This window comes from Pagrus major, chromosome 18 (assembly GCF_040436345.1).
Source record: "Pagrus major chromosome 18, Pma_NU_1.0".
Lineage (NCBI taxonomy): Eukaryota > Metazoa > Chordata > Actinopteri > Spariformes > Sparidae > Pagrus > Pagrus major.
In genome coordinates, this window is record NC_133232.1 from 15,583,957 (window position 1) to 15,606,130 (window position 22,174).

General features: G+C 40.6%; 1 protein-coding gene across 1 annotated transcript in view; it reads left to right on the plus strand.

The window, feature by feature from the left end:
* snrka (SNF related kinase a) overlaps nucleotides 1–22,174 on the plus strand; it is a 62,415-nt gene that overhangs the window by 14,116 nt on the left and 26,125 nt on the right. Inside the window, 1 exon segment of the mRNA XM_073487602.1 lies at nucleotides 21,817–21,958. Within this exon segment, the coding sequence (XP_073343703.1) occupies nucleotides 21,817–21,958 (142 nt within the window).

A 22,174-nucleotide genomic window follows, 5' to 3' on the forward strand; every position in this document is an offset into this window, starting at 1 on the left:
TCCGCAAACTGTATCATCAGTCACAGTGTCGTCTTCTTCTTCTTGTTTTACTCACCACCTACTGGATTGGAGTGTGGATAAGAATGGTTATATCTCGCCATAGTGTGACACAGAAGTATTCTTCGTATGACCATACTCTGGACAATGACCTCTGTACCATGACGTGACAGACGAATACATGTACCATTACACCCCTCACATATGGTATGTACTGTAAATGAATATCAAACATGGGCCTGAGTGTAATTTTCCCCAGTTGACCTAATTTAATAAGCTAATAATCAGACAATTAGATTAAAAACATTATAGAGAATTGTTGAAGTTATTTACAATTGCATGACTAATGTGCATACTGTCTTTTTTTTTTGTCTTTTTGTGACGTGATTTTTTTTAAAACATAGGGCTACATACTATATGTTTTTTTCACACCCGCACTCGAAGCTCGATTATTTTTTTTTTGCGTTTCAAAGAGATTTACATAGAGTGATAAATTGCAAGATAGGGTCGATGGACTTGTTGGATCACAGTCCAGTTGCAAATAAGCCCAGGCAGCAAATATGGATGGATATAAAAGAATACCTTGATGAAAATGATAATGGGGGAATAGGGTTGGGCGATATGTAAAAAAATTTCCAACCGGCCATCGTCAGCCCATCAACCGGCGGTTGCCGATATATTCAGCAGTTGTGTGTGTGGCGGAGAAAAAAAAAAGAGGGGGGATGTTGCATTCATGTGATGTTGGAAAAAATCTAAGAATGACTTTCAGAATGGGATAATTCACATGAACGCCACCTCATGTCAGAAAAACAACTCAGCAACTCGGATCTTCCGACACCACATGAATGCAGCAAAAAAGTTTAGCGTGCTTTGTGGGCGCAGGGGGCGAGGCTGCAGAAGGACGCATTCGCTCACAGCCTCTAAATGAGCAAACAGGTGGGAGATCAGGATAACATACCTGTCCTATTATAACGATCAGGGTGCACAACTGCACATCTTTTTTTGATGTAGTTCTCAAATATGGTTTATGGATTAACGTTACTTTCAGCTCCGCCATTTTGTGAAAGACTCGTCGTAAATCATGTGTGAAGCTGCCAGTTCCAATACGCGCACACTTTGAATTGTGCTGTACATAGTAATTATGAACTATATGTACTGTGTTGAATTCTGTGGAGGCAGACCATTAATTAAGCAAAATAAAATGACAAAAATCGCCAAAAATTAAACCAACCATGATGGTCTCGGCCGATGGGCGATATATTCGTCCAATCGCCCAAGCCTAATGGGGAAGTGTCCCCACCAATTCTTCGGGACGCCTACAAAGCTGTCTTTGGGGGAAAATTATAGGCTATTGCTCTTAATTAAAAAAGAGAATGAATGTACATAAAACATACATAAAAATACACTGAATCAGGCAACACAAATAGAAATGGACAAGAAAAAGAATTAATTGAATGACATCTACTCAAACAACATTAAAAAAAAATTATCATATTTTAAGATAATATGAAGCAGGAGGAAAATCAACGAAACTGCTAGCTTACAAATTTAAAAAGCTGAAAACACAATTCATAAAAGAAAGGACCCTAAAACAAATTATATTCAATATAAAATAAAAGACATACAGCAATCATTTGAAACTTTTAACAAAAACCTATATACACAGCCTAGTAGATGAAACAAAGACGGAAGCTTTTTTAGACCCGATAAATCGACCTTAAGTGGGGGACGGACAAAATAAAGGTTTAATTAAAGAAATTACAGGTGAAGAAATTAAAAAGGCAATATCAAATTTAAAACCCAAGGCAGCAGGACCTGAAGGTTTACCTTCGAAGTGGTACAAGGAAATGAAAGACCTGCTGATCCCCATGATGAAGGACACATATAACCATGTTCTCAAGACTGGCATAACTCGTCCTTCTTGGAGAGATGCAAGATACCAAAAGATGGGAAAGACAAAACCGATTGTGGAAGTTATCGGCCAGTAACTGAATCAGGATTACAAAATCTTCATACACATTTTGGCAAAAATAATTTAAAAATCCTCCCCCAGATAATAAGTCTAGACCAGACAGGCTTTATCCAGCAAAGGCAGACACAAGATAACATTCGCCGAACATTACATGTAATCAAACATATAAAAAAAAATAAACATCAGGCAGTACTATTTAGCCTTGAGGCAGAAAAGGCATTTGATCAAATTGGTTGGGAGTCATTATATAGTGTATTAGGAACATTTTAATTTCATCATTTATTAAAACTATTGAAGCCTTTTATAGTAGCCCAAAGGCAAGAGTAAAAATAAATGGAGTCATATCAAACTCATTTGGCCTGGAAAGAGGGACCAGACAGGGCTGCCCACCAAGTCTGTTACTGTTTGCAATTTTTATCGAAGCGTTAAATCAGGGAATTACTATTAATAATATTACAGGCATAAAAATGCGAGGCCAAGAACACAAAAACACTTATATGCAGACAACGGCATACAGAATTTAATTGGCATATAATAAAACCAAAAACCCACGGTACGATATCATTAGACATTTAAAAAAAGAGAGAAAAAAAGATGACTTGCACTTGGACAAAGACCTAAAATAATGACAATTCATTGTGTACAGCATTTGTTTTTCGTATACAATTTGTTGTTGATGAAGGTTCTCGGTCATCCAGGTCATGGTAATTCTAAGTGCTGTATCGTAGGCAACCGGATATATGTTTCAGTTTCTTGAAGACGTTTCACCTCTCATCCAAGAGGCTTCTTCAGTTCTAACTAACTGGAGGGGAGTTCCAGGCTTTTAAACTCTGTGTGGGAATGTCTTTACAAGGTCGTTAGTGCCACTTGTGGGTCATTGACCCAACCGGCCTTCATGTGGGTTGCTAGGGCTAGGTGAGCACAGGTGTGTATGGTTGTTAAGCTGTCTAGTGAGGTAGCTCAGTACTGCATTGTAGGTGGGTGATAATTAATGTTGTAGGCCACCTCCTCTGTTCAAAGACGGTTGTCCAAGTTTGACAAAGATGGAAACAACCTCTCCATAAACAAATGGCACAACACAGGAGGTCCAACCTCTCAGGTCAAGACTCTGCTGTCATCATCATTTGAGGACAACAAGGTAAACATCTTGGCCAGAGAAGACAGATGATTTGAAAGAAGAGTAAAAGAATCCATCTATGTCAAACTGGGACAACCGTCTTTGAACAGAGGAGGTGGCCTACAACATTAATTATCACCCACCTACAATGTAGTATTGACTTACCTCACCTAACAACCATTCACACCTGGGCTCACCCAGCCCTAGCAACCCACATAAAGGCTGGTTGGGTCAACGACCCACAAGTTGCCCCAACGACTCTGAAACTCAGAGCTCACACGTGTCCTTAACAACTCCCACACATAGTTTAAAAGCCTGCAACTTCCCTCTACTTAGTTAGAACTGAAGAAACCTCTTGGATGAGAGGTGAAAATCTCTGTCAGCTGACACGATATTATTCCCTAACTATGTTCAATGGTTGCCTGATGGGTTGAGTTTTTCTTGTGGTTGGTTTGTAAAAATAGTCAGTGGTGGAGCTGAAACAGCAGATTGTGAGCTGTAGTTTCTCCGGTGGTAAACACCCTGACACCTTATGTCCTGCTTCACACAGAGTGCTGTGTGCCTGATGCATGTTCTTGTCAGCTGGCATTGGATGTTTCATCACATGTACCATCAAACAGAGATGATTTTCATGGTGATCATTGCTGTTTCTGTCCCATGTGAAATCAAAAATGACCACTGACTTATTAATTTAAATCCAGACCATGATCTTTTCTAAAACCTAAACGAATATTTTTATTACATAAATCTAACTTAGTAGTTTTATTTTCCCAATATAAACCAATAGATCTATTGCCCACACCTAACCAAACTGCAGCTGAAATTTGGATATATTCTTTTGAGTACATGAAGAAAAATAAATGTTAACATGTAATTTTTAAAAGCCATTAAACAAGACTCAGCTTCCACTCCGATCATGAACCGTGGTTGACCACATAAGTCTTTTGCACAAACTGCTCGACCAGATTTTCATTCAGCTCTACTGGTCATTGAGCAGAAAACTTCTCATAAAGCCACCCAAAAGTTATAATATCACCTTCCATGCACCTAGATGAGGTTTAATACACAAATTATGGGAAAACAGTGTGCACTGCTACGTCCTACAGAACCATGCCCATCCGGCTGAAATACCAAGTTTTTGACCCAATGGCCCAATTCCTATGAATTTTAAATACAGCCACCATTAGGGGGGGCATTGCTAGCCAGGAGAGGGCAGCACATACAGTTTATTTTATTTGTTCTTACCACTACTCACTACATGAGCATGAAATTGTTTTTGAATTGGCCATCTCACCCTGGCTTGTCCTCCCCTCTGTCATCTTCACCATTCCCTTCCTCTTCCCTAACAACAGTTCAGGTTAAGCTGGCAGATGACTGATCTGCTCTGGATCTGACACTTCTGCTATTAATACGCACACTAAGCTTCTAATGAGTGGGACAGGCACTCTCTGGTTGACTTATACAAAAGGTCACATCCTAGATAAAGGATCCAGCACCATGAGCGCTCGGTGAGCCAGCCAAACAGTGAATCTGTCAGATGTGTTCTTGTTTGTTGTCTTTATCTCTTTCCACTGCTTATTGACATGAATGAAGATTTTAAGGAGAAAGCTGTAAAAAAAAGAGAGAATGAAGAAAGACAATTATGTTGGCCTTAGTTCTAACCAAAGGCAGAGCTGCTGGATTAACTATCATGGGTACGACTCCACTGTAGAGAAAGGATGACAAGCTCGCTGGGAAACGGATGATTAGGTGTAATTATTCCTTTCAGTGATCCATGACAAATGAGAGGTCTCATTGCTGTGTGCAATGAGACCCATCACTGTGTATCATCACAGGCCACTGGTTAGGCCTCGCTGGCTGTTTCACATTCTAATTTTGACTGGTTGATATGTTTGTTAACTTACAAGCTGGCTAGTTGCTGTTCCTTTAAAGATGAATATCTTGTCATATTGATGACTTTGGTATTAACCTTTGGTGTAGGCATGCGCATTTTAAGCAATTTCTTTATTCGATAGTTGACTGCCTATCGATTATTGGTTAATCCTTAATAATATATGAAATATGGTGGAAGATTTATCATTAGAAAACTGTTTGTAGGCTACATTGAGTTCAAAGAACAGATAAAGCAAACACCAGGTTACTTGAACAAAATAAGACAAAATAATAACTGAATTTTGATAGCGGAGCTCCTGTCTGTCTATTCAACCCAACAAAATCCAACCCACTACGTTTCTTTCGGATTTTAATGCATCAGAGATGAATAACGCGTACCTTTCAACATCACTGAGTCCAGTCATTCATTACCAAAGACAATTCATGGCTACTTTTTGCACATGCTTTGCTACTTTTCTTATACTAAAGCAGAAGTACCTTTTAGTAAAAATAAAACAAGTTTATTCATAATAAATGCTGTATAAATCACATTTTGTCACCCTTGTTGGCAGTTTTTTGGAAAATTGAACATGTTAAATCACATTTAAGATCTTGGGTTTCATCTGTAAACCAGGGTATAAATGTATTTGATCATCTTATTTTGGAACTGAATCAAGGAGATTTTTCACTTGGTAGCTGAAATTGCCAGGCTGATATAATTAGTAGAAAAAACATTTGTGGCACCGGTACAAGGATAAGCTACAAGAATAGTATGTTTTGGTGGCCTATGCAGGTAAGGATGACGGGATGCAGTAGTTGGTATTTGTTTTGTATGACTGTATGAGGTTCTTGTTGAGTCATTCTCCGGTGGTGGAGATGATAATTGGAATATTGTGATTTACACATTTAGAGGACAGTGATTTAATGAAAGAGTGGCAAGGGAAGGAGACAGTCAACGTTGTAAACTAAGCTATCTGTCTAATATTCTGCACTATTTCCCTGACTAGCCATATTAACCTGCTTCAAATACCTGTCTATTTTGCAAGATAAAATAGCAGCGCCGACACCAGTAGGTTGAAGGCCATCTGCTCTCAGCTGGAGGGGGCGGCTCCAGAAAGAGGGCAGGTTATCCACAAGCCTATATCCCTGCTCAAGACAGTGACGCGCCTGCCAGCTTTTCATAGCTGTAAGCATACTGTATTTCTCATCATCCCCCTGCATGGGTAAGGGACCAGAGACATTAAATCGATGGTGACACATCTTTCTAGCAACCTGAAAAGTCCTGGGTAGGCTATCTTTAGTGATCTCCGACTGATTCAGACGTATACTTTTGGTACCAGCATGAACTACATTGTTGCTGTGGTTGGTGGTGTTGTGGGTGGGTTCCCTCATTTCTCCCTGTGTGATGCCAGCACCCTAAGATTAGCCTCTATGTTGGAAGCTCTCGCCCCAAGTAAACAGCAAGCAGTGGCTGGCAAGGCTAATCTAAAGTTGCGGGTGATGGAGTCTCCTATCACTAGCATGTGGTGTTTAACCCCGTCAGTGGGGACTGGGAGGCTGGTGAGCCAGCAGGACTAACAACTGGGCTAGCAAGAACAGAAAACTGGTTAGCAGTCGGGAGGGGTGACTGCTGACCAGGCCACACAATTGGTGACTTGCTCTTGTGACCCTTCCCACGCCGCAGCCAGGCAGGGACAAACTCCACAGCAGCTGCCAACAAGAATGAGTTAGTGCTAGGGTTAGCAGGCCAGCTATCAGTCCAGGGGCTAAGGCTGTCTGTAGTGCCTGCAGTGCTAACAGAGAGAAGCCACTCTAACTCATGGACATACAGTTAGCGATAGTAAAGTACCAGTGGAACTATGACAGTAGGCTTCACAGGAAACGACTGACTTTCATATCGAGAGGTGGATTTGATGGTGGTGAAGTTTAAGGAGTGAAAGCTGCAAGGTCAGTGACTGCAATTTGAGACTGTGTTTCAAAATTTGTAAGTTTGAAACCAGTGAATACTTTTAAGGAGACCACAGGACAATTTCAAGCTGGCTTCATGGCAACAAAACAGGATGTTTTCGACCGGTAAGTTGAGGCATCTCCAGCCGTGTTTTCTGACAACAAACCCTTGCTAAAATGTTAATATGGTATATGGTAATATGGTAATAGAATTTTGCTGTATATTTGTGTCTGTATTATGCGTGTGTATGAATATTGGTAACGGGGTTGGAGGGGACAACTGCAGCTGTGGGAGGCAGCATGAAGGAGTGAATGGCCATGTCTTACTAGCACCTGTCGCCCTGCTCATGTTGAGGTATTTTTTGAATTTCCAGGGTAGAGTCATTTTAGCCAAACCTCTGAGGTTTAGTTACTCTTTAAAGAGCTGCTAGCATAGCTGTAGTCTTGTTTCAAAAAGAAAATAATAAAATGTTTCTTGGTTTTAAAGGGGTTGTTCAGACTGGTCACCCTGGGCTTTAGGGAATTGTGACAATTTATAGACCACAGACCATAGATGATTAATTGAGAAAATATTGGCATATTAACTACTAACCATGCTAGTAGTCAAAGAGTTAAGGATTTGTTTTTCTTCTGTATCCAGAGCAGAGGAGAAGCCCCTAGCCATCATGCTAATATAAGACAACTTGAGGCCGGAGATGCCTGGGAATGAGCTGCACATTATTCTGGGCCTTTTGGCTCTCATCCATATTCAGCAACAGCAGCTTTGCTCATCACTAGCATATTTCTCCACTCCCTCCTTTCTCTGTCTTACGTTTTCACCATCTCTTTCATTGTCACATTCACTAGTACACAAATACCAAGCATGTGCACAGATATTGCATACACGCACATATTCATTTTTTTTGCCTTCTCTTACACCAAAACACTCAACACCAACAGAAATATGCCCCAGTGATAACATTTGGATTCACCCAGGAAAAAAAAATCAAAAGTCAAAAGTGCTTGCACAGTTACTTTTTGTGTACTTGAAATGTTTAGAGCCTCAGTTAGTGAGTGTTGGGGGCTGTGCTTGTTAGTAGAGTAGACTGGAAGAGTTGTCTGCCTCGTCTTACTTTATTCCTGCACTCTATTCCTGCAGTCTCACTCATTGTCTTTCAGGGAATGTAGCATTCTTTAGATGTAAAAATAATTATGTGCTCTATTCACTACCAATGACTTTAGTTGCTACAGTTTGCTAAGAGCATGACTGAGAATTGTTTCAAATTGAATCTTTTTCTTGGACCCTACTGCTGTATCCCTAATTTCTCTTCCCTTTTCCTTAACATGTACATAATCCTATGCTTCCAGGTTACTTTAGGTGAAAGTGCACTTGTGTAACTAGTTCTTGCTGCCATTACAAATTGAGGATGGGCAAATTTGGAGAGTTAGTACTAGGGGTGTGATGATTCAGTTAGACTTTTGTTTTAAATGTATTTTTCAATTTAAACATTTTTCCCAACACTGACAGCTATGCCGTTGTTAAATTGCCTCTGGCTTTGTAAAGATCAACAAATAATTGGTTTTATGACCTGATGATTCATGGATAACATAATTGAAAAGGGCTATGCCATCAAGGTACCCAGCAAAGGCCTTAGCTGTGATGACGGTAAAGTTTGGTACCTGCCACACCACAGGGCTTATCACCCCAAGAAGCACAAGCTTTGTGTGGTCTTTGACTGCGGAGACCTTGACCTGGATAGGGACGTGCTTCCAATAGAGATAGCTTTGGGAGTCCACTGGTGTATCCAGTCCGACAGCTTTAGGTTTAAGATCATCATTGGACAAGGCTCCCACGAGGAGGAACATCCTATCCATCGTTAGTTCTATTTATGACCCATTGGGTATCTTGGCACCAGTCGTGCTCCTAGCGAAGAGAATCCTCCGAGAGCTTTGCAGAATGAATCATGGCTGGGATGTCCTGATACCTGATGAGCTTGTTCATGAGTGGTCTATGTGGAAGTCTCTGCTCCAGCTGGAGAACATCAGTGTCCCACGGTGCTTCAAGCCAGTAGGCTTTGGGGAGGCAGTACTCAACCAACTGCACCACTTCGCTGATGCTAGTGAAGAAGGTTACGGGACAGTTAGCTACTTGTTATAGAAGAACATAAGCAACCAAGTCCAGGGTGCATTTGTTATGGGGAAGGCCAGAGTGGCCTGCTCAAGCCCGTGACTATTCCTTGGATGTAGCTCAGCGCAGCCACCATGGCTGCCCGCGTGGACTAGATGCTGAGATTGGAACTGCAGCTGCAATTTCAAGAATCAGTATTTTGGTCAGACAGCACAACTGTATTGAAATACATCAGAAACAGAACAAGCAGATTCCGCTTTGTTGTTGCTAACCGAAGTGGGAACATATAGAAGATGTATGAGTCACCGGTATTTACATCCAGCTGTGAGCGACCGAGCGACACACAAACACAAGTGGGATCTGCCTGCTCTAGTGATTTGAAACTTTGAAACTCACAGCAGGATATACCGGTGTGTATCTATCGCGAGTTCTGTTGATCTCGTCTGGCGCGGCTTCCGTAGTGCAAGCGGCTGTGAGGGAGACTTGCGTGCACGCGGGAACGTGCCTCCAGGCAAATATAGTATAGTGACTGTTTAGGCTAGAAAAATTTACTAAATGACGTCGTTTCGAGTAAACTCTGGATGTCGCCACTTCAGGACACTTGGATTGTAGCGGACGAGCAGTATGGAGGAATATTACAAAGTTTTTGTGTAGTTTTATGGACCTTTTCGTATCGGATGCTATTGACGCCCGTTATATGGATTTTTGCTGCAGGAGAGTAGCCCCGCGGGTCTCTAGCTGCACTTTGAGGAATAAGAAACTACACTGGACTTCTCATCAGCATGAGGGTGAGTCGATAATGACTGAATTTCGTTCTAGAGTGAACTATTCCTTTAAACTTAACCCAATCCTCAAAAATGGGTCTTCAGAGTTGGAGGAAGACTCAGCAGGGTGGCTATGCCTGAGGAGTCAAAGCGGCCAGCAATCCTGGACAAGGATTTTCATGTCACAAAGCTTATCCTCTGAGAAATCCATGAGAACTTGGGTCACAGCGGTTGCAATCATGTCCTCTGTAAGTTGCGAAGATTTAGAGGTTGCCAAGTTTTGGATCCCTGGTGCAATTTCAGCTATAAGGAGAATCCTATCCAAGTGCCGTGTCTGTCGACGCTCACATGGAGCTGCAGGACAACAACAAATGACCTATCTTGTGACCGAGTCCTGCCAGATGAGCCTCCATTTACCAACACTGGAGTGGTCTACTTCAGTCCATTCAAAGTAAAACGTGAAAGAAGCACAGTGAAACGATACGGATTCATTTTCACATGCCTGGCTGTCCGTGCAGTACACTTAGAGGTAGCGTCTTCACTGGACACAGACTCATTCTCCAATGCTCTTTGTCGTTTCATAGCTAGTAGAGGCCAGGTGAAAGTCCTATGCTCAGACAACGGAACCAACTTTGTTGGAGCCAAGCGTGAGCTGAAGAAAGCTATTGAAGAGTGGAATATCTCCAAGATCAAGAACACACTCCAGCTGAGTGGCATCCAGTGGATGTTTAATCTTCCCACTGCCTCCCACAACGGAGGTGTCTGGGAGAGGTTGCAGACACTAGATGAGGAGGGCCTACACACACCCTGTTATGTGAGGCAGAGGCCATTATCAGCAGTCGCCCTATAACCAAGGCTTCCAGTGATCCAAATGATTTAGAGGCACTTACGCCCAATCACCTCTTGCTCCTCAAGAACAAGCCGTTTCTACCCCCAGACCTGTTTAATCAGCAGGATCTCTATGCATGCAGGAGGTGGAAACGAATCCAGTATATGGCAGACCAGAGTCCTGCAACGGGTCGGGTACCCGACGGGTTACCGGCAAAAACAGTTTCTGACGGTTAAAAAATATATTCGTACAAATTAACGGGTACGGGCGGAACTGAACTAACACGGGCGGGGCGGCGGGTAACTATTTTCATCATTTTATTGTGAAAAGCAGTGACTTGACACTTGCGTGACGCTTGACTAGTTCTGGCTAAATAAACAACGTCACGGCCACTGTCACTGAGCCGCCCGCGCCCGTTAGCTGCTGAGCGAAATGGAGGACATAAAATTGAAGTTGGTGAGTGGAGAATATGAAATTGTGGACAATACATCATCAAGGGCCAAGTCGGACGTCTGGGAAAAGTTTGGTTTGCTTCAAGACCAAGAAAATAACGTAGTTAGTGGCTACGCCGTCTGCAAGACGTGCAAAGAAGTTTTAGCTTTCGAGCCCCGCAAGCTAGGTACTTCGTCGCTGAGAAAACACGCAGAGACTTGTTGTGGGAAAGCTGCTGCTGGGTCAATTGAGAGATTCATTTCCAAAAGCAAAAATGAGGTCTGGCTGTGGTATGTTTTTCTTTTTTCCTTTTGCACAACGCACTTGTACGGACTGGTGTATGATTTTATTTTGAAGATTCAAAACGGAACATGTTTATATGCAATGCTGCTGAATTGATGTTGTCTGTAGCCTTTATCACAAAGGTAAACATAAAGCGGTTAAAATTGAGTGAATTGTGTCTGTGCTGTTTATGTAATGATGGATGACGGGTCGGGTAACGGGTGTCTTTATTGACGGGCGGGTCGGGTCTGGATTAGATTTAGATATAATCACGGATAGCGGGTCGGGTAACAGGTCCCTTTATTGACGGGCGGGGCGGGTGCGGGTTTCCAAAATTGGACCCGTGCAGGACTCTGTGGCAGACATGTTGTGGAAGCGATGAACCAGACAATATCTACCACAACTGCAAGAGCGCCACAAGTGGTCCCGTCCATCTCGAAACTTTGTTTTGCCAGTGCCATTTGCAGATATCAGCGATGAAATGATTTTGGTTGCAGACCTAGTGGAAACCACCACCATGAAGTACTGAGTTATATAATTGAAAGTAGTGAAGCAGAAGCAGAATGTTGGTAACACACAGATATAATAAAATAATTATTCTTCAGAATTTACAGTTGTGTTCGAAATAGCAGTGTGTTTAAAAAAGTGAGTGAATAAAGCTCAAAATCCTTATAATAGCTTTTATTTCCATACACGCAAATGCATTGGGAACACTGCACATTCCAATCAAAACATGAAGAAAAATGTATCAAATTTGTTGTTACTTTACAGAAAGTGACGAAAAAGGAATATTTGGCTGTTCAAAAAAATAGCAGTGTCGGCATTTTTCTTTACAAACTCAAACATTTACTGTAAACTGAAAAATGCCTGAACATTTAGCTTTCCTGTGAATCACTAAACTAATATTTAGCTGTATAACCACTGTTTCTGAGAACTGCTTCACATCTGTGTTGCATGGAGTCGACCAACTTCTGGCACCTGTGAACAGGTATTCCAGGCCAGGCAGTTGGACTACATTCCACAATTCTTCTGCATTTCTTGGTTTTGCCTCAGAAACTGCATTTTTGATGTCACCCCACAAGTTTTCTATTGGATTAAGGTCCGGGAATTGGGCTGGCCACTCCATAACGTTAATCTTGTTGGTCTGGAACCAAGATGCTGCTCGCTTACTGGTGTGTTTGGGGTCTTTGTCTTGTTGAAACATCCATTTCAAGGGCATTTCCTCTAAGGCATAAGGCAACATGACCTCTTCAAGTATTTTGATGTATTCAGACTGATCCATGATCCCTGGTCTGTGATAAATAGGCTCAACACCATAGTATGAGAAACATCCCCATGTTATGATGCTTGCGCCACCATGCTTCACAGTGTACTGTGGCTTGAATTCAGTGTTTGGCGGTCATCTGACAAACTGTCTGCGGCCCCTAGACCCAAAAAGAACAATCTTGCTTTCATCAGTCCACAAAATGTTGCGCCATTTCTCTTTAGGCCAGTCAATGTGTTCTTTGGCAAATTGTAACCTCTTCAGCACATGTCGTTTTTTTGACAATGGGACTTTGCAGGGGCTTCTTGCCTATAACTTGGCTTCACATAGGCGTCTTCTAATTGTTACAGTACTCACAGGTAACTTTAGACCTTCTTTGATTACACTGGAGCTGATCATTGGCTGAGTCTTTGCCATTTTGGCTGTTCTTCGATCCATTCGAATGGTAGTTTTATGTTTTCTTCCACGTCTTTCTGGTTTTGGTTGCCATTTTAAAGCATTTGAGATCATTTTAGCTGAGCAGCCTATCATTTTCTGCACTGCTTTATATGTTTTCCCCTCTCCAATCAACTTTTTAATCAAAGTAAGCTGTTCTTCTGAACAATGTCTGGAATGACCCATTTTACTCAGATTTTCAGAGAGAAATGCACTATAACCACCATGTACAACATTTGCTGCCTTCATCCTTACATAAGGGCCACCTGTTTGACACCTGTTTTTTCACATAATGAATGACCTCATTAATTGAACTCTACACTGCTATTATTTTGAACACGGCCCTTTCAATTAATGATTCAATTACACAGAATCAGCAGCATGCATGTCATGACTGTTGGGTCTGTTGGTTTTCTATTCCTCTACTACACCTACTAGTAAATTATTTGCCATGTAGAAATATAATTTCTACCAAAAACAGTGATTGATCTGGTTAGTTATGTTGGACTGCTATTATTTTGAACACATCTGTATACATTGAGCGATATACATACTGCATAAAACTAAATCTGTAATTGTCTACATGTGTCTACACGTGTGGCGCTATAGCCATCACCCAGAGTGCTCGCCACTCTATCTGCGTGTGAATGACAGTGCTGTTTATATTGATGTGATGAGAGCGTGTGTGTGAGAGTGTAATGGTCTGAAGGCGTGCAAGTGCTCTTCTGCACAGCTCAGCATATGTTAGTGACAGCCTTCAGAATTGTTGTCCAAACTGCTTCCCAGTTTTATTTGCTGTGCATTATCAGATGTCTGGGTTTAGCTCAACCTTAAATGTATCAACTGATTGTAAATGGCTGTTAGTAAGCCTTTGAGAATTTATATTGCTATCAGCAGAGAGATAGTATTCTAAGTCACATACCATGTGAGACTATACAACAAAACGTTTGAAAGTAGTTTCACTTTGAACATGGCTACTTTTCTTAAATCAGCTTCAAATAAATTAATGATACAAACGTGCAAAAAAGTCGCTGTAATGCATTGTAGGCACACAAAGTATCATGCAAGGGCATCCTTGTGAGTGTTTTGAGCTGTATTAAGTCTTTGTTTTAGTCTTTGTGGTTTCTTCTGTGCCTTATCTTGTGGTGGTGTAACTATAACAATCTGATTTCAGCCTCTTTTAGACATGTTTTTGGTTACCCAGATGATAAAACAAAATGGTCTTTTTGCAGTTTATAGTTCTTTGATAATGTACTGGACAAAGCTACATAGTCAGTGATGTTGCTAGGTGCGCGTCCCTATTTTATCCCTGATAATGCCACATTATGAACAACAAACCCTGATTAAAATATTATAAAAAGAAACTCGGCATCAGAACAGAACAAACCGAAGTTACAAATTTGTTACACTAAACTCCTATTAGCCAACATAAGTATGTTTTACCTGCAGCCTCAGACTCCTGTTTCTTCGTCATCTGTGATGTGAAAACATCACATTTCCGCAGAAAGTTAAATGTGCATCCTGCTCATCGTTCAGTTATAAAATCTCAGCAGACACGGAGTATCTCTCTTGCCAGCTGCAGACAGTGCTCAGAGCAGGGCCTGCCCTACACAATTTGGGGACAAAATCCAAAATTGGTCTCTGACTGACTGACTCATCAACTTCCTTTTTAACTGTCTCACTAGTTTAGTATTTTTTTTTAATTTTCAGACACATTTTCATCAAACATAAAACCATGATCATAACCATATAACATGAAACACGTGTATGACACTAAAATTCGTCAAAATCACAAATTTTATTGGGGACCCACAAAATTTCCCTGAGATGCACTCAAATGACCACCAGTAGTTCCCGGGGACTCACTATATCTAAAACTAGAGATGTGCCCGATCTTGACATCATTCACTCATCCGATATCAGACGGACAGGGCCGATCCACTTACCAATGTAATTCCAGTCTGCAGCTTGAGCTGGACCATGAACCCGCTGTAAAATAGCATGAGACGCGTCACTGATCCAGATTCCATTCTACATCTTACCATGAACCTGCGACAACTTTCTGTAATTGTAGTCTGCAACTGAGTGAACCATTAACATTAGCTGCTGGAGATATTTTAGTCTCGAAATGTCAAAAAACAAGACAGCAATGTGTAATGTATGCAGTGTTTCCCACAGAATCAGACTTTAATTGTGGCGGTGGCTGTCCAGCTGGGATGCCACTCGAGACTTCCGCCGACCGAGTCGACTAACTTCCGGTTTAGCGCCGAGCTTACTTGAATGAGGATAAAATGGAATAGGGCGGCTCTTCCAGACTTTCCAAATTGTATTGGACTGAATTGCTCAAATTCTGACAGTAAAACAGGTCATTTTGCGGGGGTTGTAGTCCTCCTCCTCTTCTTCGTTGGTTTTACCAGCAGATTAAAAACCACACTGCCATCCACTGTATCAGAGTACATAACAACATGCTATTTGCTGACAGGTGCGCTGTCTTGAGTGAGTGAGAACGGGATGCGCGGCTCCAAAAATATAAAATCAATATGTGGCAGCCAATGTTGATATTGTGGCGGACCGCCACAAATAAATTAATGTGTGGGAAACACTGATGTATGTAAAGCCAGCGTGCCGAGGGGTGGAACTCCAGGAGTTACCAGGAGTACCAGGAGTTCATGCAAGCAAACAGTGAAAAAGACACCACCAGGCAACAGACTCTCGCTAATGCTTTCCAGAGACGCAAAAAACTTCCAACAGACAACCCAAAGGCTAAAGGGATTACAGAGAATTTGCTCAACTTCATTAGACTCGATGACCAACCACTATCTGCTGTGGAAAATGTCGGATTTTGCAGCACTTAGAGCCAGGTATAGTCTGCCATCCAGAACATTTTTTTTTTAACTGGAAGGTTATATTGATAATGTAGATATTAATTTCTCTATAGTTTGTTTTTATTTCAACAATATGTATTTATTTACATATACAATGACAATAATTGAATTGGACAATAAAATAATACATAGACATGACTTCAAAATTAAAGGAAAATAAACCATTCAACATTAAACATCCATACCCTTGACATATTTGATGAATAAATAAAAACAGACAATTAAAAAGAAAATGCAGACATACTCAGCAACACAGCAATTTCGAAATGACAGTGCACCTTGACCGCCAAGGAATTCCACTAAAGATTTCCACACTGTTTCAAATTCTCCTATCCTTCCCCTTGTTATGTAGGTCAGCCTCTCCATTACAACACAATATGCCATCGCCTTCACCCATACATGTAACGAATATCAATTAAAGTTACCTGTTTTTAACTGACAATAACATTTTTGGGATATATACCTAATGCACACATTAGATGGGGTATCTTAAATATGTTGATGTGCTTTGTACTAAATGTCAATAGTGTTTTTGAGAACAGGGTTTTCTGTTCTTCTCAAAGGGTTAGGCCAATCATTGATATGGGCATTGTCATCCATCGATCTAGTGTTTCCCTCACTTAATCCACCAATGGTCATAATTTGTTGGGACAATTGTTTTAATTTCAGGTGTAATTTTGACACCGAGGTAGCTGAATCCCTCCTTTGCATTAATAGAATCTGCCCATCTCTGGAAAACCGAGCAACATTGCTGTATATTTGAAACAATTACCTGATTAATATATTTTAAACTTACAAGGCCACTGGATGTGCAAGATCACATGATCATGTGATCTCACAAATCCATCTTGCCAGGCTTCAAACTATGTGCCTGTGGCGGAGCGCACAGGTTGAACCGTTCACCATCCTATGAGGAACTACTGGCTAACAAATGACCGGCAAGAGAATAGACTGTTCATTTGGTCACAACAATGGTGGCTCCTAAAGAGGTTAGCATAAATGCTGCTACTGAAGGTTTTCTTGATGGAAATGATGTTCTCTCTCCTGTTGTGACCGGTTTTGGTAAGAGTTTGATTCACAAACTGGCCCCACTGGTCACAGCGCTCTCTTACTGTTGATCTGATTGGTAAGTTAGCCTGTGATAGAAGGTGTTAGACAGATGGTTCGTCCAATCTGCCAAGTAGTTTTTGGAAGTGTCTGCCCTTTTCCAAACAGTTTGTAGCAGCACTTCCTAGGTGGTTCTGTATGCTAAACCATCTGGTACGTCAGGTTCAATATTTAATTTGGTCGATGTGAAATTAATCAACTTATTTGTTAATTGATTAATAATGTGGCTCATTTTCCAAGCATTTGCTAGCTTCTCAAATGTTAGGATATTCTACTTTTCTTTAACTTATACTGTAATAATCTTGATATCTTTGGGTTTGGACTGGTAATGATGGGCATTTTTTCTTTATTTATGCATGTATTGGCAACACTTTCAAGACAAAATAAGGCAGATTAATTGATGATAAAGATAACTCCTTTCTGCCACTACCCTAGCAATAATTTTGTCATCTATTTAGCCTCTGATGAAGGAAGCAATAATTTAGCACAATGCTCCATGGCACAAAACATGCTACAGGCTGTTCTACCTGGTATGTGTCCTTTCCTGTATAAGTAGATGTACAATGTTACATAGAGCAGGTACACCCAGAACCAAGTTTTTCGACAACCTACCCTGAGGTTGTCCTCTGTTACAGATCCCTCTGCTGCTAGTACATTGTACAGTGGTCTTATTGAAATGAATGAATACCCCCCCCCCCCCCCTTTATTTTTTATTTTCTTTGAGATAGTGCTACCGTTGGTGGCCTGAAGGGCTAGAACCCTACTAAATTGCTCGGGTTAGTTGTTGTTATTATTAATATTATTATTATTTGTCTCCTGCCGCGGCTCAAATTGCCATGAGCTGGAATGAGCTAGAAACACGAAACTCGGCACAATAACTGGAAATGGTGTGCAAATGCTTCTCAACATATAATGACCCAGAACAAAATTTGATCACAGAAACATTTGCCAAATAAACACAGTAAGTCCAATCGACTTGAAATTTGGTTTCCAGGTGTAAGGACTTCTCTTGGAGCATATAGGTCTTGGATTTGTGCTAATTAGCATGAACTGGAAAACAGCAAAGTGACATGACACTGGTGACATGGCTAAATCCTTGTTTCCACCATTGATTTCGAAGGTCGAGATCGTTACGTAATTTCGGTCAATATCCGACTCACAATCAAGATCATGACACCCCTGATAATTAATGCAAATGTACATTAGCTGAAACATGCAGTTCCTCTCCCTCAGCATGAGAACAGAAGCAGAGCCTCATCCTGCATTTGTCAACAAATTCCAGAGACATAATTGGTACACTAAGCAGTGAGATTCTACACTGATGTCATGCTGTGCTAACCTTTCTCTAACATGAACCTCTGTTAATATATCAGTATGAGACAGGGTGGAGGAGAGTTTTTTTTAGGTTTTTAAAACATTGCATATGTGGTGATGGTGAGCTCAGTAAGTGCCTGGACATGTATGCCAGCTGTTCTTTGGACATGCTTTACATAGGTTGTTTTATTATCTTGTGTTCAGGCAGCTTTTTTGTCCATTAATATACTTAAAATGAAAGGCCAGGTCGACTAATAGCCGTTATAAAAACTTTGGTCAAATCGGAGCATTGCAGGTTCTTTGTAAATGGGGTTAGGAACACTGATGCATTTTTAATTTTAGTCAAAGTCATCAGCTGCTTCTCTTGTCCCTGTAACACCCCATTTGTTAAGCTTGAACAGTGGCTCAGTGTTACTAATGCCTTTCACTTTGTCTACTCTCAGAACAAATGCCAGCTGGAAGTCCGACATAAAACAGGAATTATCCCCTGAACTGTTACATAGCCTGTGTTTTGCTTGTGGGGACTTGTGGACCCCTGCCACAGCTGCTTCCTTGTGCATGCTGTGTCCAGTTCTAGTTGGTAAAAATAATATACTAATTGGTATAAAACCTGCCCAAGGGACACTCTCTGATAACGTGCCATGCTTGATGCAGCAGACCTTGACCCTGCTGGCTGTAACTGACAAGATGAAAGAGCCACTCAGAGCTGGAACAGAGCTGAGGATAGCTCCTTACACATAAAGATGGATAGATGCATAGATGGATAATATGCTTAAGTAGCTATAAAATAAAATACTGTGGTAGAAGAGAAAAGGTAAGTGGAACACAAGGTGTGAGAGGATAAGGTGCAGTATTTACATGACTAATAATTTAAAGCGCAAAGATTATTTGAGTCTTTTGGAGTGTGCGTTATAGAGTCTGATGGCACCAGGAAGGAATGATTTCCTATGCCGTTCCTTAAGGCAGCGGGGGTTGAATGAGTCTGTTGCTGAAGCTGCTCTTAAGCTTGTCCAGAGTTTTGTGGAGGGGGTGAGAGGCATTGTCCATGATTGCCAGCAGTTTTGCCAGCATCCTGTCTTCCACCACCTCCTCCAGGGTGACAAGCTTAGAGCCAACAACAGACCTTGCCTTTTTGATGAGTTTGTTCAGTCTGTTGGCATCCATGGCTTTGATGCTCACACCCCAGGACTCCAGAGCAAAGAAGATGGTGCTCGCAACAACAGACTGATAGAACATCTGGAGCATCTGGTTGCAGACATTAAAGGACCTGAGCTTCCTCAGGAAGTAAAGCCGGTTCAGGCCCTTCTTGCAGACTGCCTCCGTGTTTGTAGACCACTCCAGTTTATTGTCCAGCACAACACCCAGGTATTTGTGTGAATGCACTAAGCAGGAGTGTTGGTCAGCCACGTAGGTGGAGCACAGGTGCATCTAAAGATTGAATTTGATGGGTTGTATTAAAATCCAAACCAAACCAAACCGAACAATGAGCTTCAGTCCAGCTCATTCTGCTCACTTTCTGAATGGTCACTCAGTTAGTTTAATTATACACAGCAATGCTTAGCCTAAGGCTAATCCTGCAATGCTAAACTCAACAAAGTCAGGTTTATAGATAGGTCTAGCCCAATTTAGAATGCATCAGATACCAAACTCAAGGCCAATGCAGGAGGCCATTTCATAATCCCTGTGAAAAGTCTCTATTATGCTTTTCGTCCCACCCCCAAAAAGGACTTTTCAGGAAGTAATTTTCTTGTGCATGATCAGGGCTCCATTCTGCCAACCCATTAAGTATTGAGGGAATTTGAGCATTTGAGCTAAACTAGAAAGTTACCTAAAAATCCTCATCATGGTAATTATTTCAGAGCTGCCAATGTTTGACTGGAGCTTCTGTGGGAGTTGGCTCTGGCTCTCTGCTAAACTGGGGATTGGAGATTTTTTCAAATAAATTCTCAAATGTGTTTCATGTTAGGACATACAGTGGGGGAAATAATATGAATTATACTAAATTGGTCTCATGAAGCACACTTATTTTGATTGCTAATGCATACTTATTTTGTGTAATTAATTCATTTTATATACATTTGAAATAAAAGCCAATTGCAGCTTCATGGTATGGGCCTGCTTCTTTTCTCATGATACTGTAAGAATTCAAATGATCGAAGTGAAGATGATTGGAGCCACATATTGGGAAATTCTTGAAGAATCTGTTGTCATCCACCAGGATGATGAGGATGAGACGTGGGTGGACATTCCCGCAGGACAATGATCCAAAACATACTAGAAAGGAGACAGTCAATTGGTGTCAGTTAGGGAAAGAAAATAAAAGTGTAGGAATTGGCTAATAAATCAGGAGACTTTGTGAACATTTGTGAAAGACACCGAAGATCAAGATTTGTCACAAGCTCCTGTAGGCCTGGGCAATATAGCTGAAAAGTCTATCATGATGGTGAAATTACATATCGGTCTATCAATAGTTATTTATAATTGTTTTTATCAATTGTTATTGATAATACCTGTTCTATTTTAATTATTTCTAAAGACCAGGCAAAAAGGTTGAATTCAACCTCTTTATTTTTAATTTAACCACTTTATCAAGGCACACAAGTCATAATTTTTGTTAACATAGCAAACATAAATAAGTAGAATTATTGTCATACCTGTCTGACCTTATTCACAATTTTCTCTCTGGCAGCACAAATTTTCTCACTCTGGTGTGAGTGGGTTGTGCTTGTGTTTGTCCCGCGGTTGGTTTTTGTAAAACACTCCGATGGTGCAGTGGATTGTGAGCCATAGTTGCCCTGGTGGTCGCACCAACCACTTTGGCTCTGTATGGTTCTTCCACATGCTACTGAGGCTCCTGTTTGTTAAATTAATGTGTATATTAACATGTGTATATATATACACGTGTGTGTATATGTATATGTGTGTATATATATATACATATATATATATATATATATATATATATATATATATATATATATATATATGTATATATATATGTACATATATATATATATATATATATATATATATATATATATATATATATATATATATATGTATATATATATGTATATATATATATATATACACATATACATATACACACACGTGTATATATATACACATGTTAATTAATATATATATATATATATATATATATATATATATATATATATATATATATATATACCCAGAGGGATTTTCTAATTTAGCTGTTGCATGATAATACATATTATGATGTTCCATGTTGTTAAAAAAGTTTTAATGATGTGTCTTTTCATCTTGGAAAATAAGAATTATAGGCCAAATCACAAATGGGTTTTTGCACCTAGCACAGTGTTTGATTTCTCTATTCTGACTGAATAGAAATGTTTGTAATATTCATTTTGATCATGTATGCTCTAATTAATGGAAACAATTAAACAGCACCTTGTATTTGTCTGGCAGCACACAGATTCTGACTGTATTTCTTTTTGGTTCCTGCCTCAGATATCTGGAGTCTGGGTGTGATCCTCTTCATGTTGGTATGTGGCCAGCCACCCTTCCAGGAGGCTAACGACAGTGAGACCCTCACTATGATCATGGACTGTAAATACACTGTACCAGCCCACGTCTCCAGCGCCTGCAAAGAGTGAGTGATACATGCACAGCATTGACTGATGGACCAATGAACTGCTCTGTCTACTCAGTTTCGTATGGAAATATATCTAAAAGCTCACAGTTTATTATATAGAGCTTGGTCTTGTGATTTTTGATTTCCTATCCTATTTCCCCAGTGTTGGCTACCATGCCTTGACTTATTATTCCGCCCCACTTACCTCTATATCCCTCTGTGTTTTAGTTTGTA